General features: G+C 39.9%; 2 protein-coding genes across 7 annotated transcripts in view; one reads left to right on the forward strand and one right to left on the reverse strand.

Moving 5' to 3' along the window:
* NHSL1 (NHS like 1) overlaps positions 1–5,166 on the forward strand; it is a 227,626-nt gene extending 222,460 nt beyond the window's left edge. For all 6 annotated transcript variants that reach the window (XM_042447396.1, XM_042447406.1, XM_042447416.1 and 3 more), the window contains one exon: positions 2,944–5,166. In XM_042447396.1, the coding sequence (XP_042303330.1) occupies positions 2,944–3,601 (658 nt within the window). In that variant the 3' untranslated portion in view covers positions 3,602–5,166. The remainder of the gene's footprint in view (positions 1–2,943) is intronic.
* A 2,016-nt stretch (positions 5,167–7,182) lies between these two features.
* HEBP2 (heme binding protein 2) lies at positions 7,183–19,921 on the reverse strand. The gene is made up of 5 exons (XM_042446991.1): positions 19,691–19,921; positions 17,348–17,423; positions 14,280–14,415; positions 10,645–10,825; positions 7,183–8,506 (listed from the first exon to the last, which is right to left on the reverse strand). The coding sequence occupies exons 2-5, from the start codon at positions 17,420–17,422 to the stop codon at positions 8,335–8,337; spliced, it is 564 nt and encodes a 187-aa protein (XP_042302925.1). The 5' UTR covers position 17,423; positions 19,691–19,921; the 3' UTR covers positions 7,183–8,334.
* Positions 19,922–20,387: the final 466 nt, after the last annotated feature.

Raw genomic sequence — 20,387 nt, forward strand, 5'->3', positions numbered from 1 at the left:
AGGGGATATTTGGGGGCACATCAATTTGTGGATTGAAAAGTGCAATACAGACAATCCCTACCTACCTTAACCCCATTCTCCCTTGATTTTAAAAAGGAAATTATTTTTTAGCTTTCACTGGGCTACAGCATTGTAAATTCTCTTGTACAGATAAAACACTTGGCTTCAGATCTTTAGATAGCAGCCCTTTCTAACTGGGTTGGGGAATACCCTAAAAAGAAACTGACTAATCTTGTCTTGGAATATCAAATGTGCAATACTTGGTTCCACCATGTGGTCACTTACTGAAATAGGTTCTTGGAATACAATAGAATTAGCTGCATGATTAGTCACCCATACACTTTCCACATTTCAGCTAAGAACATTTCTGTACATGAGAGCTATATCCTAACATCTTAGCACATATAGACTTTCTCTTTCTGTTCTATATGTAGAGGAATTGTTCTGCTGATTTTCATAGAAAAGAAAACGGGGCCATTTTGTTAGGAAGTTTGGCTCAAGCCCAGTATATAGTATTCACTGTTACATATTACAGGATAGGAAAGATTTTGTGGACAGTTGTGCATTTCAAGAAGATGATTTCATATTAGCCCCTTTCCCCCCTCTATTAAATGTAAATCAAGATCTTTTAAAAAAAAGAAAAGAAAAGAAAACTGATGATGCCATAATAAAGGCTGGATTGTAATATGGCATAGGAATCTGTTGTTCAGTCAAAAGTGAAAATTCCTACTAGTATGCCAAACCATTGTACTCAACTGAAATTGTTCTTGAGATGTATAATATTCACAGTAGATTTCATTCTGTTGTGAGAAAAGAAGTGTGTGGTGAGGTGAGGATTTAGAATAAGTAAGAGCTTTTTTACTCTTCCCACAGCCTTACACACACACACACACACACACGATTTTCCTTGTAAAAGAGTAGGTTCTTGTGTGAGTAAGTCCTCAACCCAAATTGGTTACACCAACTGGAAACATCCTCTGGAAAAACCTGAGATCTGTTTGTTTTGTTTCATTCAAATCATATATAGCCCATGGGTATTGACACATGAACCAATATACCACAATTTAGTGTATGATTTCCCTGCTGTTATCTTGTAGTGCAAACTTTAGCTATACTTATGTGCAGAGAGGGAAATTACTGGTAAAGAGTATAAACTTAAGAAAAGGGCATTTTGTTAAGTGTAGTCAAGTCCCATTGTTTTCAGTTGTGCCATTTAATTTTTTTATGGATCGTGTTCTTTACCTTTTGCATAATGGGAATAGTCTGTATTGCATAATTATACAAAATGTGTATTTTCAAGATGCAAGTATTAAGAATGTTCTTTCTGTTAGTGGTTATGTCCATATTATAAAACAGTAGTATATGTACTAGTGATCTACAAAGGAGTGAAACCACATTTTTGTGGTTTTATTCTTTCATTTATATCCCTCTTTCAAATTTTCCATCAACAAATTGTTCTCCCTACTGTCAGCAAAAGCAAAAGGTAAAACAAACATGGAAATACTACTCTCCCCCCCCCCCAACTTCTTTACCTTGGTATCTTGCTTTGTAGATGTACAATTTTGCAAGTAATTTTATTTGGAACCATATACAAAACTATACTGGAAACACATTGCAGTTTAGATAGATGCTTTCCATACTGATTATCAAATGAGATATACGTATGTAAATGGAGAACAACATTTATTTGAATGCAGATCATATGTTCCCACTAATTTTTAAACACAGAAGGAGGCACAAACACTGTATTTTTTTCAGAAGTAGTTTATATAATCTAGAAAGCCAGGAAAGTGTTGTGGTTTGAGTATTGGAGCAGGTGTCCAGGAGACATGGGTTTGAATCCCTGCTCTGTCATGGAAACCCACTGAGTGATCTTGGGCAAGTCACACTCTCTTGGCCTCAGAGGAAGGCAATGGCAAACGTCTTCCAAACAAATTTACCAGGAAAATTCAGTGATAGGTTTGCTTTAGGATCATCATAGAAGGCACACAACAACAATTTACATAATCTCGATATACAGAGATTTTGAAAAATGGAGGCCAGTCAGCTTGTTTGTAACTGTTATCTCTGTATAAAGAGATAATAGCCTAGTGAAGGTTCTTCCTGGAAACAGGGAAACCTTGCTCTTGTCTCATCTCAATTTAGAACACCCTAAACAAGTGGTATTACTTTGCTACCATGACTCAATCAGAAGAGGCCAAAGAAGAGGGAATATTCAATTGATATTTGTTCAGTATTGTTTTAAAAAAGAGTTGAAGTGCTTGGATCACATTAAAGTATGATTGTTGAGAACTTTGAAGGGACAGTAATTTCATTTTCCCCTTCTCAGTTCCTGTTTTCAACCCATAAACTCTGTGGTTTCTCCTCTTTAAAAATTAATGTGTTGTTAAGGGAATAGTTTCACCACTCTGCAAATTCAGGGAGCTGCTTTTTAGCAATTCAGTAGCATTATAATGCTATGTGCAAATTACTATTTGACAGGAAAGTTAAATACTTGTTTGGTTACTAGCTCTTCCCAGAGAATATGAATTTTATTTAGTTTGCATTAATTTTAGTCCCTTTGGCAAATTCATTCTGAATACCTTTACAAATATAACTGGTATATACTTTGTAGGTTGCACTCATTTGAAAAGGACTACTACACAGAAGAAAAGGTGTAGCAGGATTCACAGATTTGCTCAGCAAATATAAATGAAAAATAAAACATTGTAGATCACATGTAAATTGAATTAATCTTGTGGTGCAGAGTAGAAATAAGTCACTTACTTCAGAATTAAATTCCTTTTATTAGAATATCACCATTTCTTTTTCTAATATCTCCCTCCTAATATCTGCCTGTTGTTAACAAACATTAATTTTTAAAATAATATCTAGAATAGCAATCTGTTTTTATGTAAATGACTAATACTGCTATCTACTTTCCCTTCTACATTAAAATCACAGATCCAAAAGGAAAGTCCTTGGCCGCAAAGACTCTGAGGAAGAACGCATTCGAAACCATTCTCCATCGCCTCCTGTTACACCAACAGGTGCTTCTCCAATTGTGGCTTCCCTTAAGCAGGCAGGATCAATTCAGAGGAATATTCGTAAGAGTAGCACCAGCAATGACAACTTCAAAGCACTGCTGCTCAAAAAAGGAAGTCGCTCAGACACCAGTTCTCGCATGTCGGCAGCAGAGATGCTAAAGAATACAGATCCAAGATTTCAGAGAGCCAAAGTGGATTCTCCCTGGGACTATAATGACAGTACCACAAGTTGTTCCCCTACCAAGAACAGACGGGCCCAAGAAGAATGGGCCAAGAGTGAAGGCCTCATGCCAAGGAGCTTGTCCTTTTCCAGTGCTAGATATAGCCGATCTCGAACCCCGCCCTCAGCTGCAAGTAGCAAGTACAGCGTTCGAAACAGGATCCAGAGTAGCCCTATGACTGTTATCAGCGAGGGTGATGTAGAAGCCATTGAACCTGCAGAGAGCAGGACTAATAGGTCTTTAGAAGAGGAAGATGCGGGGCAATTGGATGTGTTTGACAGTGATGAAATGGATATTAATGAAGATGCTGGTTCCAGTGATGACACCACAGGGCACCTAGAGCTGATAACTTAACAGATGACCCCAAACCCTTTAAAGATAAAAGTATATCCATCATGTGAAAAGGGTTGTCTGAGGATCAAGAAACAAGGCACAGTGATGTTAGGCACCTACAGAAAAGTGTATGTAAGGAATTAGGCCTGGCAGCAAGCCTTAATCAGTACAATTTATTTTGCCAAGCATATAGCATGTGTTCATGTATGGATATGGCAACACTGGCAATTTTACATGGTGTAGTTAGATGGGACTTTCTGGTGTGAAAAAAAATATTAGTAGCTGGACTCCTCATTAAAAGCCTTAAAATCCTCTAGAGAAAACAAAAATCAAAAAACAACTCACCAGATATTGCTGGATTCTGGGTTACATGTGATTTTTTTTTCTTTTTCATTTTGGAGGGTGAAAAAAGGTCTGCAGAGAGAATGAGAAGCTTCTGTGGTACTGGGTGGCAGTAGGTTTTTAAGTATTATATTTATGAAACTTAGTAATCTGTTTTGAGCAGGAACTGATAGAATGAAATATGCAGCCTATTAGAATTAGCAGGACTGGCATTGTTCCCCCTGCTTCTTGCAGTGTGGGCTTCTCTGCTGGTCATAACTATGTCATAACAACACAACAACAGGCCATCCAGAGTCTGAATTAATATTTTTTAAAATCCAACAGGAAAAAAGAGCTGTTGTAATACAGAACTGACTGCTGTGCAGTCATATTACAGCCCATCTGTTGGGTTTTCAACAAGTCACTTCTCACCTAGATCAGTTTTCTCTGAATGGAAATTGAGATGTCCTTTGGTCAACTTAACATAAATAGATGCAGATTTGTAATAAAGAAGTAGGTAAATAATACAGGGTCATGGTGAGAAAAAATGAGCAATTAGCCATTAACCTCTTAACTTTAAAACAACCCCCGTTTGATTATTTACACAATAGAATTGCAATATGTTTCCTTTCCAGCTAAACTGTGTGGTAATTGCATTTCTGACACCTTTTGTTATTTAAAAAAAAGGGTTTGTTTTTTTTTTAAAAATAGCGTATCACTTGAAATAACAAACATTTGTTAACTTAAAGGTTACCAAAGAATGCTTTACAATAACTTTTACTGTTTTGGTCTATAATCAGCATTTACTTGATTAGGAAAAATGATCATCATTTCGGAGACTGCTTAGTTTTATTGTTTACCAATGAGTTAAAATATTAACTTTTCCTTATTTGTAAAGAAAAGAACTGAATTTTTAAAAAAATCAGCTGCAGTTTTGAACAGTTTCTTTTAAGAAGCAGCTTTTAGTTTTTGGAAAGGAATTTTGCATACATTGACATGCTGTGTGTTTTTATAATGTTTGTATATAGTGAAAGTTCTTTATATAATGTATGTCCTCCCAGTGTTGGAATTTTTACATTTATAAATGTTAAGGAGGATGGAACCCTCCATGTAGATAATTTATTTTAATGAAAAATACTTGACTTCTTTTCTCTTCATCTCTGTATATGTTAGTACAGCAAATTTCAGGGGCCTTTACTCAACTCAAGAAGGGGATGGTGACAATGCTGTGACTCTGCTTCAATAAACAAGGCTGCCATTTGTCATCTTTGTGTCTCAAGTTACTGACATAACCCTTGGAGGCTAGCGAGTAGCTGTGTACAGAAAACCAGTGTGTGGGCTTGTCAGCAAGGGATTATGGCACTCTTGCCCAGAAGCAGTAGGAACCTGGCTCTTGAACAGGAGCCATAGCTCCCATTTAAGCACCCTACAAATTGTGTTGCTAGCCAGAATTTGACGCTCTCAACAAACTTTTCCCCCCATGGGGGCGTGTCTTCATACAAATGTACAGTAGTAGCCATTTTCTATTACCTATGTTCAGTTGGGAGTGAGGAATACATATTCATCAAATGTTTATGGAATGTAACTTTCATCAGCCAAAGGCAACATAGCCACTAATGAGAGTTGCAGCCCAGCAGCATTTGAAGAGCCATGAAGTTGCGCAGGTTTTTTCTTTTTTCTTTTTCTGTCTCAGAAAAGCTTATGTGTATGCACATGTGTACTTTGGGATTGGTGGGTCACCACCATTACATTTAATAGAACATATCTGAGGACTGATTCTTCCAGTTTCTAAGCTACAAAACCACTCCTTTTTGTGTTTAACTTACTCAGTCCCTAATGACTTTTTTTCCTTATATGATCTCTTCTCGACTCTCTTGAAATGTGTTAAAACAAGAGACTAAACATTTTTTTTTCTCACACCCTAATGTGAGCTTTCCAGGTGGGTGGGTGGATACGTTTATATTTTAACTATCATTTCTTAAAGTGGTCATTTTTAATATACTGCTAAAAAGTGCAAAAGTCCAAATTCTTTGAATGGTATACATTTATTAGTGAACTATTTAACTGGTAAAAAGGCACATATTACTGGTACCAGTTAAATAAGTAGTTTTGCAGCAACATACTGCAAAGCCAAACAGAGTTGGTGATTTGTACTTCAGCTGGTGCTAGGAAAAAATCCATCATATTTTTATACAACATGTTACAAGTGATAATAAATAAATTGTTAAAGTCATAAGCTTTCCCCACTAGAGGAGTCATTGACTGTCAACATCTTTTTTGTAGCTAAGTATGTAAAGCCAACTCCATCTTTTCTATTCTTAGTTTATTTTCAATCATTGATAGTATTTATTTTTATATGCATAGTTAGCTGTGAAGTTACTGCATGTCTACTTTCAAGCTCACCTAGCCATGCAGTTATAGAAAGCACCTGTAATTACCGTGTGCATGCCTACTCTGACATGCCATTTTAAAGCAATGGCTGCCACCCCCATTTTAAGACTTCACCATAGCATGTGTGGTGTCGCTATACTGATCCGTCATATTTATGTTATATATCATAGAATCATAGAGTTGGAAGAGACCAGTAGGGCCATCCAGTCCAACCCCCTACCATGCAGGAAATCCAAATCAAAGCATCCCTGACAGATGGCCATCCAGCGTCTGTTTAAAGACCTCCAAGGAAGGAGACTCTATCACCCTCCGAGGGAGTGCATTCCATTGTCGAACAGCCCTAACTGTCAGGAAGTTCCTCCTAATGTTCAGGTGGAATCTCTTTTCCTGCAGCTTGCATCCATTGTTCCGGGTCCTGTTCTCTGGAGCAGCAGAAAACAAGCTTGCTCCCTCTTCAATATGACATCCCTTCAAATATTTAAACAGGGCGATCATATCACCTCTTAACCTTCTTTTCTCCAGGCTAAACATCCCCAGCTCCCTAAGTCGTTCCTCATAGGGCATGGTTTCCAGACCTTTCACCATTTTTGTCGCCCTCCTTTGGACACGCTCCAGTTTCTCAATGTCCTTTTTGAATTGTGGCGCCCAGAACTGGACACAATATTCTAGGTGGGGCCTGACCAGAGCAGAATACAGTGGCACTATATAGTTCATGCATGTTCCTCTTTTGCCATTTACTGTTCTCAAGCTCCGCAAAGTAGTATGTACAAGTGTAAAAGTAATAGTGCAGATCTACAGCGCTATATAAATAAAGCAGAATAATAATAATAATAATAATAATAATAATAATAATAATAATAATAATAATAATAATAATGGAAAGAACTGGAGCAAAGTAGCAATATATTTTTAAGCACCAATACAATTAGCAGTTTCCAATATTATATTAGCACCTTACAAAGTTTCATGGACAAAAACAGAAAAACAAGGAGATCCTCGTGAGGAGTGAAAGTTAAGATAGAGGTTTGCCCCATGTAAATACATGGAGTCAAGTATCTATCAGGATGGATAAGTTTTGATATTTCTCAGGAAAACAATGTGTGTCCAAATTGTGCTACATTTCATTGTGGCAACATATTGCTCAGTCATATGATAGAAGATGCTATTTTTAAAAAAAACACACACAACAAGCATATAAAAGTAGAGAAACCACTTAAGCAAGGAGCATCAATCTGTAATTAAATACCCACTCAATACCAAAATTGAGAAAACAAAACATGATTCCTGAAGCTTTGGTAAGACAGCTGTTTTTGAATATTTATGGTATAAATATGCATACCATGCAGTAGTACCCAGTTGTGAGAAAGCCCCTTTGCCCATTTAGGGCATAGGCTTCTGAGGCCTAAAGCTCCTTCAGTATTTATTGTAGAGGGCATACTTAAGGCTCTTGAGAACAGTGCTCAAAGTATAGGCAGGTACGTCTTTTCTTGTGACAGCCCCTTTAGCTACTATTTTTAGAAGATTACCAAGGGAATCATAATTTGGCTAGAGGAGGGAAGAATCAGGCCCAAGGATTCCATAAAGGGCTTCCTATCTCCCTCACCCTCAAACATTTCATACTCAAGTCTTAGCTTTTATACTCCTGACTTTGGTTATCTGGAAAAATATATAATAATTTAGAAACTGTTGTCAGTACAAGTGTGATGGAATTAAAAAGGTTATAGAAAGGAGCATCAGCTATCAAAAAGGAAATTCAGTCATATTTTCAAGGCATGTTTTAAATTCACTTCTGGTTTTCCATTTACCAGTATAATACTTCATTTGCTTTTAGGTGCATGGCTGCCTACAAGATGGTGCTGCAGTCTATTTCACATTGGCACTGATAGATTTCCAAGCACAGAAATTTCAACAGTGGAAAGGATAGGGGGAAATAATTAGAAAACATTATACAAAAATATGGCCGTACTTTGTTAGAAAGTTACATTTTGTTAAGGACACATTTGGATGTCAACACTATAATCCACACTGCTGAGGTTTTAGCTTTACTTGACAAGCCAAACTTCATTGTGTCTGTTCAGCAATTTAAATGGACTGTCATAGCCAGCACTATAATAGACCTTTTCTTGAAAAGCTTTCCCATCCCGCTTCAAGCTTTCAGCAAGTGTCACTGTTTCTTCTTGGTTCTTTCTGGCATTGGCAAATCCTCCAAATGATCTGTTAAGAATAAGGAAAAAAACAAAAAGGCCAAGTACCATTATACATCTGCCAAGTAACTATCTCAATGAACTGTGCTGAGCTTGTGTCTATGACGAGGAAAATCCAAGGAGGCCACACAAAATTAACACTCAAACATAGTGTTACTGGAAATTTTTCTTCAGAACTGACCAAAGAAAACATATTTCTATTTGTTTACCATGCTCTGAAAGAGTGGTATCATTTCAACTTCAGTTAATTAGATCAATGTAATGCAAATAATTCCAGTATTACATAAGCATTCAAATATTAGAATGCCTTTGCACAGGTTGCTTTGCAAGGGCTAGTATATAAATTAGGTTCAAATGAAGGGATAAGCCATAGTTCAACTACTTGCCACTGCTAAATTGAATCTTTGTTACAAGGTTGTCTGAATATGTGGTGTATCTGCTACTCTGGCTTGTGCCCTTTCCCTAAAATAGACAAAGAAAACTCAAAAACAGGCACTGCATTCATCTGCCTTGTTTGGAGGAAACAAGCCAAATTAGTAGCTGTCCCCAGTTTCACAGAAAACAAATCTTGTGTGTGCGTGTGCATGCCTTCCAATTGCGTCTCGACTTATGGTGACCCCATGATTTTCATAGGATTTTCTTAAGCAAGGAATACTCAGGTGGATTTGCCAGTTCCTGTCTCTGAAAAGTAGCCTACAGCACTTTTTATCCATTGGTCGTCTCCCATCTAAATACTAACCAGGGCTGACCCTGCCTAGCTTCCAAGATCAGACCAGATCTGGTACATTTGGGGGATTTAAGCCCTTTTGAACAAGTCATAGAGTGAAGCAAATAATCCTGGGGTTCTGTGGCTGTATTTCTTTATGTCTTCCCCGGATGAAAACATCCATGTGGCAGCTGTGCAACTTTCCTCTGTCAGTAAGTTTATCAGAAGTAGTGCTGTCCAGAAAAAACACAGGCGACTTGGATACACACACAGACACCATTTTTTAAAAAATTCTAATTAAACTTGGGTGTGTCATCATATTGTTTTCAAGGTGCTACACAATTAGTAGTAAACCTTGGCAAGATGGATTGTGTGTTTATAACATACTTCAGTCACCACAAGGTGGCAAACGTTAGTAGAATTTTTTTTTAATTTGATATAATAAATGGGAAAAGGTTACCCCCATTTTTGTTTCTTTAAAATCATATTACTATTTTATTTCTTTAAAATCATAATTTCATACCTTCATTTGAAAGTTATTTCATACATCCAAAATAAAATTAATACACTCCTTAAAATACATTCTTTAACTTCAGAATTTTAATTCACTTCTATTTGCTTGGTATGGGACAATGGAACACTCATAGGAAACAGCTGCAGATCTATTAGTGCTGCTGAACCGATAGTACCAAAATCAAAGAAATACAGATGTGATTTGCCAAGATGTTTGGAAGGATGTTTCGTGGAAGAATGGGAAACTTTCTCCTGGTTGGTTTTTGAGAAAGGCAAAAGCATACAGAAACAGTAGATGGATTACCTCTCCTAAGGTAATTGCATTGGTTGTTTCCTTGTTATTATTTTTCCATTCAAATAGCTTGTCATTGAATTCCAGTTGCAAGTTGCACTACCAATTTTCAGTGGTATTAAAAACAACAACAACAACAACACTAGTGTTCTTCCTGCCTTCAAGGGGCTTAGAAAGCCACACAATAATAAAAGAGGTGGGGGCAAACTTTCCCCACCTCCCCCTCTTTAAAACCGGCGAAGCCTCTGCTCAGCTTTACACCATATTACAGTCGTGGACAAAATCCCCCCCCCCCCCACCTATGAGGTTGGTACCTGAAAATCCAGTTTCCCCCTTACACAGATACCAGATTCAAGATGAATATAGATTCATAACTATTAGTTTGTACAGATACATGTGTAGTATGAAGTCGAAGGCTTTCATGGCCAGCATCCATAGTTTTTTGTGAGTTTTTTGGGGCTATGTGGCCATGTTCTAGAAGGGTTTCTTCCTGATGTTTTGCCACCATCTGTGGCTGGCATCTTCAGAGATGATGCCACCCACAGATGCTGGCGAAACGTCAGGAAGAAACTCTTCTAGAACATGGCCAAATAGCCTGAAAAACCCACAAAAACTATAAACTTGGGCAGTAGTTTACCTGACAAATACGGTGATTGCTGGTCTGGATTCGATGAAAACATCTGCCTCCAAGGGCTTAGGTGGATTTGCCTGGTGTTGAGATGGCACATAAAAGGAGACTGTTGTGGTTGACTCGCAGAATGGGCCTGCACCTGGCTGCACAAAGCATGTCACTGGAGCAGTCATATTTATTGTCACTCCTGCAAGAGGCAAGGTGTTACTAACCCCATTGGAGAAGCACGAACATATTGTACAGCCCAAACATTGATCCTAAGATCTTCACATCTCTCAGATCAAAGAGCAAACAGTATTATTGTCTCATGTGGCATTTGAGATCAAAATAGCTTTGTCCTGAGCAAACATATATCGCAAGGTGCTGAGACCTTTAAATACAAACCATGCTTGCAGGGAAAACCTTTCTACCAAGTCAAGACCACTTGTTTGTCTAGTGTATTATTATATTTAGGTTATCTAGTACAGACTGCATTATCAGAGATTCAGTTGGTACAATTGCTCCAGGGCCTTCACTAGCTAGTGGCCAGAAAGGGGGGGGGGGAGGGTGTGGCTACCTTCTCTTTCCCCCAGTCTGTCCCTGAATCTCCAGATATTTCTATTGCCATCAATATTATGTATTGAGTATTTGAACAAAAAGGCTAGGCTGCTAGACTCAACGTTAGGATGAATCTCGAATGTTGAGTGCCACCTCAACATTAGAGGAACTTCCTGACAGTAAAGGGCTGTTCGACAGTGGAACACACTCCCTCAGAGAGTGGTGGAGTCTCCTTCATTGGAGGTCTTTAAGCAGAGGCTGGATGGCCATCTGTCAGAGATCCTTTGATTGAGATTTCCTGCATGGCAGGGGGTTGGACTGGATGGCCCTTGGGATCTCTTCCAACTCTATGATTCTATGATTCATGGATGCTGCAGAAGTGAAAGTGGGTCCATACCTGAAGATTTTTTTATATTGCAATCTATTGTTTTATTTATTTTATATCTATGCCACCAGACCTTTCAGAAAAGGAGAGAATTGGGAGAGAGAGCTTTTGAATTTTACAAATCTGATACATAATGCCTAGTGATCAATAAATCACAACTAGAATGCACCGTCAGGTTTATTTAACAGTCATTTTGTAAAATAAACCAAATTGCAAAAATCAGTAGAAACATTTCAAAAGAATCTAAAAAGCCAAGTGGCAGCCAGTATTTAGGACACATACATTCCCTGGAACACTGCTTCTCAAGCTATCTGATGGGATCAGTGACTTTTCCCCCAGTATACCAGGAATTGGCACTGATTATGCCCAACAATTACATTTTTTTCTCCCCAGGAGATACCTGGGGCCAGCAGTGAATGGCTTAGTGACCAGCACTGGTCCAAAGACTACCAAAGAGATTCCACCTAAACATTAGAAAGAACTTCCTGATAATGGCAGCTGTTAAACAGTAGAATATGCTGCCTCGGAGAGTGGTGGAGTCTCCTCCTTCGGAGGTTTTTAAACAGGCTGGATGGCCATCTGTTGGGGGTGTTTTGATTATGTATTCCTGCATGGCAGGAGGTTGGGCTGGATGACCCTTGTGGTCTCTTCCAACTCTTATGATTCGTCCACTCACTAGCACTGCCCTAGAGGACTATCCAAAGAGCTAAGTGGTCCTGAGTCTGGGAACAACTCACACTTAATTATTCAAGCCATACTATTTATTTCTTATATTTATAATCAATCGTTCTCCCAATGTGCTCTAAGTAGTGTGTGTAGTGTAGGCTCTCTTCCTCCCCACTTTACCTGCTCAGCTTGTTTGTGAGGCAGGTGAAACCCTGACTGTCACCCAGTGAGTTCCATGGCTCACTGAGCACTTGATGCTTGACATAATAAGTTCCAGCCCAATACTTTAAAATCACTGCCATACTTTGAAACTCTAGTACATGACATAATAATATCAGCTATAGATCTTCATACAAATATCTTCTGTAAATATCCAGTTGAGCAGTTGTCTTTAAAAAAAAAACCTGCATGGCATCCTAGGGCAATGGCTTTCAAACTTTGGTCTCCTAGTTCATTCTCCGAAGCCTCAGCCAGTCAAGGGGACGAAGCCCCAAATATATCTATGACCAAAGACTGAGAACCTAGGTCTTACCTCAGACTACTATAATAGTGCCATGGGTCCTTCCTGTGGAATCCTGGAGGTTTGTAGTTTGGAAAGGCACTAGGTCTCTGTGGCTGAAAATTCTAAATATCCTTCCCAAAACTGCAAATTCCAGAATTCCATAGGATAGAACCAAGTGATTTTGCATAAGACCTCTAGAAACAATGGCCGAGGTCCTGCATGAAACACATGGGCATGACCCACCTTTGAAGCCAGGCAGCCATACTGAGTGAAGGAGTTCTGTGGTGCCTGCAAGTAGGGAGCTCAAGGATGACACATCCAGTCCTCTCCTGCTAACGACTCACTGAGCAAAAAGGAGAAGCAATATTCCCTATGGGGTTCCTTCTCACACATCTAGACACATCATCCTTCAGCACCTCATTTGCCAGAGCCACAACACTCCTTAATGTGGTACCGCTGCCTGATTTTTAAGGGTTTTTTTTCATACCATTTTGTTAGGCAAGGAATACTCACCGGTGGTTTGCCATTGCCTTTCTCTGAATAAAACTGCATTTATTTGAGCTACACACTTGCTTCATTTTTTGTGAAAACTAAAACCCTCAAAATTCTAGAGGAGCCTTTGAAGATCCATATAAGCTGCAGAGTACATGCTTATCTACACATGTGACAGAAAATGTATTCAAAATATTTACATTCTGTGCTTTTAGTGCAAAGGCTTTAGGAGCAACTTACCAATCGTAATCATAATCATAGAAATACAGGTTAAGTCTCCCTTATCAAGAATTTCAAAATCCAAAATATTCCAAAAACCAAAACTTCGTTCATGGGTAGCTGAGAAAGTAACACTTTTGCTTTCCGATGGTTCAATGTACACAAACTTTGTTTCATGCACATTTTTTTTAAAAAAGTATAAAATTACTGCCAGGTTATGTTTATAAGGTATATATGAAACATAAATGGATTTTGTGTTTAGACTTTGCTTCCATCTCCAAGATATCTCATTATGTACATATATGCAAATACATGTATTGCAAAATAAAAAAAAATAAAAATCTGAAATTTCAAACACTTCTAGACCCAAGCATTTTGGATAAGGGAGACTCAAGATGTTAATGCCACCCTGTGCTTATATGGGGGAGTGTGAGTATAAACAAACAAGCAAAACATTATAGAAAATGCATAATTCTGTTCAGTGATTTGCCTAAATACATGGAGGGCTAAATGGCTGGTGGAGATGTGAACGTGCAGGAAAGCCCCACCTCTCTGAATATCCTCAAGCATCCAGTCATGTACTAAATCTTTGCATAAGGGTGTGCAGAATGCCTTGCAAGCATGTTGCACTGAATACTCCTGAGCTTAACCTTACTTGAGGTCCCGTTCACAGGAGCTCTGTAACTTCATGCAACCACATGTGGTTATAATATATGAAGCATCTGAGGAAAAAACATACTTCTGGAAATAATGAAGTATGTGTGCCTAACACTTGTTCCCACATAACCTTCACCTTGAAGACAAAGTATTATAATACAAGGAGTACCAGAGAAATCCTACCTTTGTCATTCTTGCCCTTAATATAGTTAAAGAGCTTTGTGAAGCCAGTATTGATAGCTGAATCCCAGTTCAAAGTTTTAATAGATGTGCTCACCCATTTGGCTGGTTCATACTGTCGAATTTCATAATCGGAAGCCTTAACAAAATACAGAAGACAAATCAATACTGTATATTGTTTACCGACATTAAGTGCTTATTCACAAATTAATGTGAAGTGGAGAGCGAAAAGCAACCAATTTACAGAGTAAATTAAAATGTGTTTCCTATTACTTCAGTCCAGATTAAAGAAATGTCTTTGCCTAATGCAAGTTATTTTTACAAGTTAATTTCTGATTTACAATTTAAAAAAAACAAAACACTTTTCAATTAATTACCAAAAGTCTCACCATCACTATGCTGCAGCCTGATTCCCTGCTATCCTGAGCACTAAGGCTAAACTAGGCATACATGGACCTACATATAACAGGTTGCTTATTCTTTTTAATGAAAAGTGATCACAAGGGCTGATATTCAGAGAAAAAGAGAGGCTTGCAGTTGCACCTGTTAGTGATAATGGAATTATAACTCCTTCTATTCACTGCATCACCAGAAAACCAGGTGACTTTATGCTATTGACAGTTCATTGAAAAGAGATGTTCTAATCATGGTTGGGGAATGGAGAAGCTACAGGCTGGCACTGTGCAAAAAGTATTATTTAGGCCCGAAACAGATGAGCCAAAAGTGCTGCTTTTGGCTGATTTGGGGGCACGGCATTCAGATGACACACGCCCCCAGATAGGGCCGAAGGTGTGCCACTGCAAGAAGTGCACAAAGTGTTCCTTGCCAGTCGTCCACTGCGGATCATAGTGGCAGGCAGCCTTGGGACCATGATGTTTGTTTGCCATTTCAGTAGCAAGCTGCACTACCAATTTTCAGTGGTATTAAAAACAACAACTACAACACTAGTTTTCCTCCTGCCTACAAGGGGCTTGGGGTGCGCTTGCGGTTGGAGTGGATAGAAGCCGCTCCAGCGCAGCCCATCTGCTTGAGGCCTAAAGCCACTTTTTCTCAGCTCTAATAGCAATTTAAAAGCCACATGTCGTGACGTAACTTCTGTGGCGGCACTGTTGTAACTTTAACCTGTTTTTGCCATTTCTCAGCTATATTTGGATTTAAAAGAGAAAAATATTCTGCTCCCAGTCATGAAAAAGCAAAATGAGCATGTGAAAATCTACTGAAGAGGAAAGGATTAAAGATTTCCTCACAGCAATCCCAATTTCCTATGGCTTTGTCTATTTTTTATTATTATTTTTAAGGTAAGAGTTTGAGAGAATGCTGTGCTGGTTTTCTGAGTACTTTGAATGAAATCCCAAGAAAATGTTCATACTCTACTTAACCAATGCTCAAGAAAAACAGATCAAGATTTGACTGGTTATTAATATCTGAAATCCAGCCTTCCTGTTCCCACATTAAATGCCTTGGTTCCCTGCTTTGCTCCTTTGTCTCCCATTCATCATCTTTTAAGGCTGAAGAATCACACTGTTAGATTCATAGATGCTCATTAGCAACTACATGAAGATCTCAGAATTCAAGTTTGCTTCATTTTAACTGCGTTTATACATTTATCTTTCTTTGTCTGTTAACAAAAAGGATACCCCTGGGAATATTGTCAGCCTTCAATATCTACACTTTTGAGATGCATTTTTGAAGATTTCTTGTTGCTAAGCTAATAAAACAGTACATGGTGGAGTTCAATGTATGAAATAAAAAACCTACTTAGGAATTTCTTTCTTTAGAAAAATAAAACTTTAACATTTTTGAGAAATGTTATAGCGAAACAATGGAATATTCCAAGAGAGGTCAATCCTTTGCCCTGCTGCAGTTTTCGACAAGAACCCTTTTGGTGACTTACTCTGGTGTATCTCAGGGTTACACCAGCATAAGTACTTTTACAGATGTCGCATAAGGAGTCTGTACATCCCATTGCAATGGTTTTTGTCAGGCTGTGCAACAGCAACCAGACTGTGCCGGGCACAGCCCTGCCACCAACTTCTACATGGCAGAGGGTTGGTCTGGATGGCCGTCTTCCAGGTCTATGTTTCTATGAAATATCCACTGATTGGCTGTGGCAGGAAAGTCTGTTGCGCTGCTACCCAGCTGCCAAACATAGCCTTCCCAGATACTCCTCCAGCACTAAATAGGATCTCTTCCTCATATTACAGCTCCCAGTAAACCAGATAGCAGTACAGATGGTCTGGGATGCCTTCCTCCATTTCCATGTATAGAAACTGACCATAGTGGGAGCCAGAGCCTTATGTTAGTACTGGCAGTGATGAGCTACCATCCTTTGCCACATCAAAGACTAGCAGGCTGGTTTAAGGGATTCCGAGTTAGCTGAGGGGCACACAAGGCTTTCCTCACTAGCAATTTACTGTTCCTAAGGCATGGTACAATTTGCCTCCTATCTGTACTCTGCTCAAGCAAATGCTGTGATGCAGAGAGAAAGCATTTCCTGCAAGATTCACAAACAGGATGATGGAGGAAGACTCATGGGGAACAGCTTCAGGGATTGTCACTCCCATACCTCAGCATGTGCCACATGACTCAGCCATCTTTCTCTCCATAATGGCAGGGATGCTCCCAGGGACAACTCAGTCCTTTCTCTGCACATTGTACTAGACAAAAAAGGAAGGAGGGCACCAGTGTGAGGGGTTAAATGAGGAAAAAAACTATATTGAATTATTTCATTTCAAAGTGAGTCAGATTTGTTTGTAACCTCCCACTGGGATTTGTGTTATGTATTCCAATGATGCCTACATCTGTGTGAACAGAAAGCTAGCACTGGTGGTGCAGACTTTATGGTGACAGCTCTACTAATCCCTGTGTGATTTGCACTAACCATTGATACATGAAATTGTGTTCCACATCATGCCATCTAGATGTCACATTCTAGAAATCAGCCCTGAATTTTCAGAACTCGGTTCAGAAACATGTGAGAAATTCTTTGGCATACATAGAAATCTCCTTTCTCAGTACCCATCTTAGTTTTGAACACTGGTTAAAATAGCAGAACTTTAAACCCCAGTCACCTGGTTGGGCAGTGCTGTCCATTTGGGCATCTCTAGCCCAGCAGAGAAGAGTGCTTGTTTAATAGTCTTCAGCATCCTGCATGAAGGGAAGGAAGAAACAAAGTTACAAAGCTGCCTCTGTACTCTGGGATGCATCAGTAGGCTGGCACCAAGCTCTGCAGAAAAGCAGATCAGTATCTGCTACTGGTTGATCAGGATATACTAATGAAATATCAGAAAGAGGTTTCAGCAGAAGGGTTACGACAGAAAGAGTTTTGTTTAATAAAAAAAATGGTTTCCTTCTTTCTTTAGTATATGCTGGAATTTGGTTCCAGGATCTGCATGGATACAAATATCTGTGGATATTCAAGTCTCACACATACATCAGTCACTAGTATGCACTTGAGCCTGGCTGCTGGACTCTAGGAGTTAGGTTGGCCTCAAAGGTGCTACAAGACCCCTTTGCAAACAGAGCCATACTAAAATGTTTGAGATTATCAGATGGGGGTAATGACAGAAGGATGGAAACAAAGTGCCATGCTGCCATCATTGTGTGATCGCACGAAGATTATCAGACACACAACGCCTATCCTGGGATTATGCCGTTAATGAAGAGGAATTGTCCTGTCACTTCAGTATTAATGGGTTATCCTGTTATTAAGAAATGGAGGTAAATGATGGGACAATTCCTCTTCATTGATGGGATAATTACAGGATAATCATGATGTTGTCTGAAAATTGCTCCGCTCCCGTCCTTCTCCTGTCATTACCCCCCCTTCCATAGGATAATCTCCGATGTCTTTGAACCCTAGAAGTTACTGTAAAAGTCAAAGTTGTTCCTCCTCTTGAGTCCCCTTTTGGCTGGGATATTCCTTTTCTTTATTATTTACATTAGTAAAGGGTTGGGTTCTGCATGGCTTACTGGTTTGAGTGTTGAATTACAACTCTGGAGACCAGGCTTTGAATCTCCACTCCTCCATGGAAACCTACTGTGTGACCTTGACCAAGTCACACTCTCTCAGCCTCAGGGGATGGCCATGGCAAACCCTCCTCTGAACAAATTGTGTCATGAAAAGCCAATGACAGATTTAGGTTCTTAGGAGGTTTAGGGTTTCCATAAATCAAAAATGACTTGAAAGCACACAACAACAACAATGGCTCTGCAGCTTGAAGGGAGAGACAGAAACTCAGCCAGTTGAGTCTTTCACCTCCATCGAGAACGTTTGTGTGTGCTCTCTTTCTCTCCAGGATGACCAGACATCCTAACCAAAAATGAGGACAAGGCACCACAAAATGTAGGACATTCAAGACAAAATGGGGGATATTACAAAATAAAAGCTGTAAACACTCGTATATACATTCATGCGTCTGAGTCATGCTCCAAATGGAGGACATTTTGGAATCCTCCCTGGACTGGCTGAAAGGGAAGGCATGTCCTGGAAAAGGAGGACCTCTGGTCACCCTGAGGTTAAAAACTATAACATAAATGTAAATTCATGCTTTAGTCCTCCTGAAAGTGGAGGACATTTTGGAATTCTTCCTGGACGAAAGGCTGAAATGGAGGACACATTCTGGGAGAGGAGGATGTTGGTCATCCTGAGGTAAAAACACTCATATTAATGTAAATGCATGCTACTTCTTAGACATGCTCATAAGGGAGCACTTTTGGGGATTCCTCTTGGACAGAAGGTTGTAATGAAGGACATACCCTGGGAAAGAAGGTCCTTGGGTCACCCTGAGGTAAACACTCTTAACATCAATGTAACCTCACGCGTCTTAGTCCTCTTCAGAATGGAGGACATGTTGGGATTCCTCCTGGACAGAAATGTAGGGCCCATCCTGGAAAAAGGGTGCAAGATCTGGTCACCCTGAGGTTAAAAATATTCATTTATCACACAAAGGAGATCGGGAGTTTATCCTGTGAATATCCCAGAAAAACTGTATAATGACCTGAAATGATTTCACACGGCGTCACACAAAACCCGCCATTACAGTGGCCACAAAGAAGCATGAATGCACATCTTTTTACTTTTGGGATTTGAGTGACAATGCATTTCTGATGTCACTTGTGTGTGATGATCATTTGCGCAACTACTTGCCATTTCTGCTTCGTTTGCAGGATGCTTTAAGTGGGCTTTAATCTCTCTTTAATGCTGAAATGAGCCCCAGTGTGGTAAACTCCTACGGAAGGGTACATTCATGCTGCTTCTAAGCCATGCTGAGAATGAAGGACCTTTGGCAACGCCACTTGGAGAGAAGGTTGAAATGTGGGTCGTGTCCTAGAAAAGGAGGACTTTGGGTCCCCCTTCTCTCTCTCTCTCTCTCTCTCTCACACACACACACACACCCTGCAAGCCATCTCACCTGTGTTTCTGTCCAGCAGGGTCTGAAGGCAACCTCTCCTGCTTTGCCCACCCCAGGATGGCACCTACAGCTCCAGCGCTTGGCACAAAGAGGCTTCAGGGAATACCCAGGCCTTGTTCCCACTTTGGTTTAAACCGGATCGTGATTCCAAATGATCTGGGAACAGAAAGGGCAGCAGCAGCAGGAGGAAAGCCGCCCCCCTTCCCTTCACATGTTGTGAAAAGAGGCTGCTCCCTGGACTGGAATGCAATGATTGGGCGCTCTTGATTGGCAGCTGGGCACGTGGTGGGGAGCCTTAAAGGGCGGGCAGCCTGGGCAGAAAGGGCTGGCAAGGCAAGGCAAAGGGGGGGCTCTCTTCTCTCCCCGCCTCCCCAGTGGCGCTTGGTGTCGGATGTTGCTTGTTGTGTTGGCACACAGAGAGACTCTCTGGGGAATGAAAGGGTGAGCTCATGGCACTATTGTCATGGGCCCAAAGGGGGGAGGGTGGCAGGGATGAAAAGGGCTCTTTGACAGAGAGAAAGAAAGAAAGAAAGGGGGAATTTGCCTCTCCCTCTTTCCCTCGCTTTCTCCTCCGCCTCCACTGCTGTTTGTGAGGAGAGTTTTTATCACCCTCATATGAAAGCCCACAATGGAGAATGTAGGGAGGTGTGGGTCGCTTCAAACTCCAGAGGGATTTGGGTGTCTGTGTCTGGTTGTT

The sequence above is a fragment of the Sceloporus undulatus genome, chromosome 1 (assembly GCF_019175285.1).
Source record: "Sceloporus undulatus isolate JIND9_A2432 ecotype Alabama chromosome 1, SceUnd_v1.1, whole genome shotgun sequence".
NCBI lineage: Eukaryota > Metazoa > Chordata > Lepidosauria > Squamata > Phrynosomatidae > Sceloporus > Sceloporus undulatus.

Coding starts and splice junctions, on each gene's coding strand:
- HEBP2 (XM_042446991.1), bottom strand. CDS start 17,422: ATGCTGAAGACTATTAAACAAGCACTCTTCTCTGCTGGGCTAGAGATG. Junction 10,826..14,279: donor TAAGGGCAAGAATGACAAAG/GTAGGATTTCTC, acceptor TGCCTCTTGCAG/GAGTGACAATAAATATGACT. Junction 8,507..10,644: donor GCAATCACCGTATTTGTCAG/GTAAACTACTGC, acceptor TATTCTTAACAG/ATCATTTGGAGGATTTGCCA.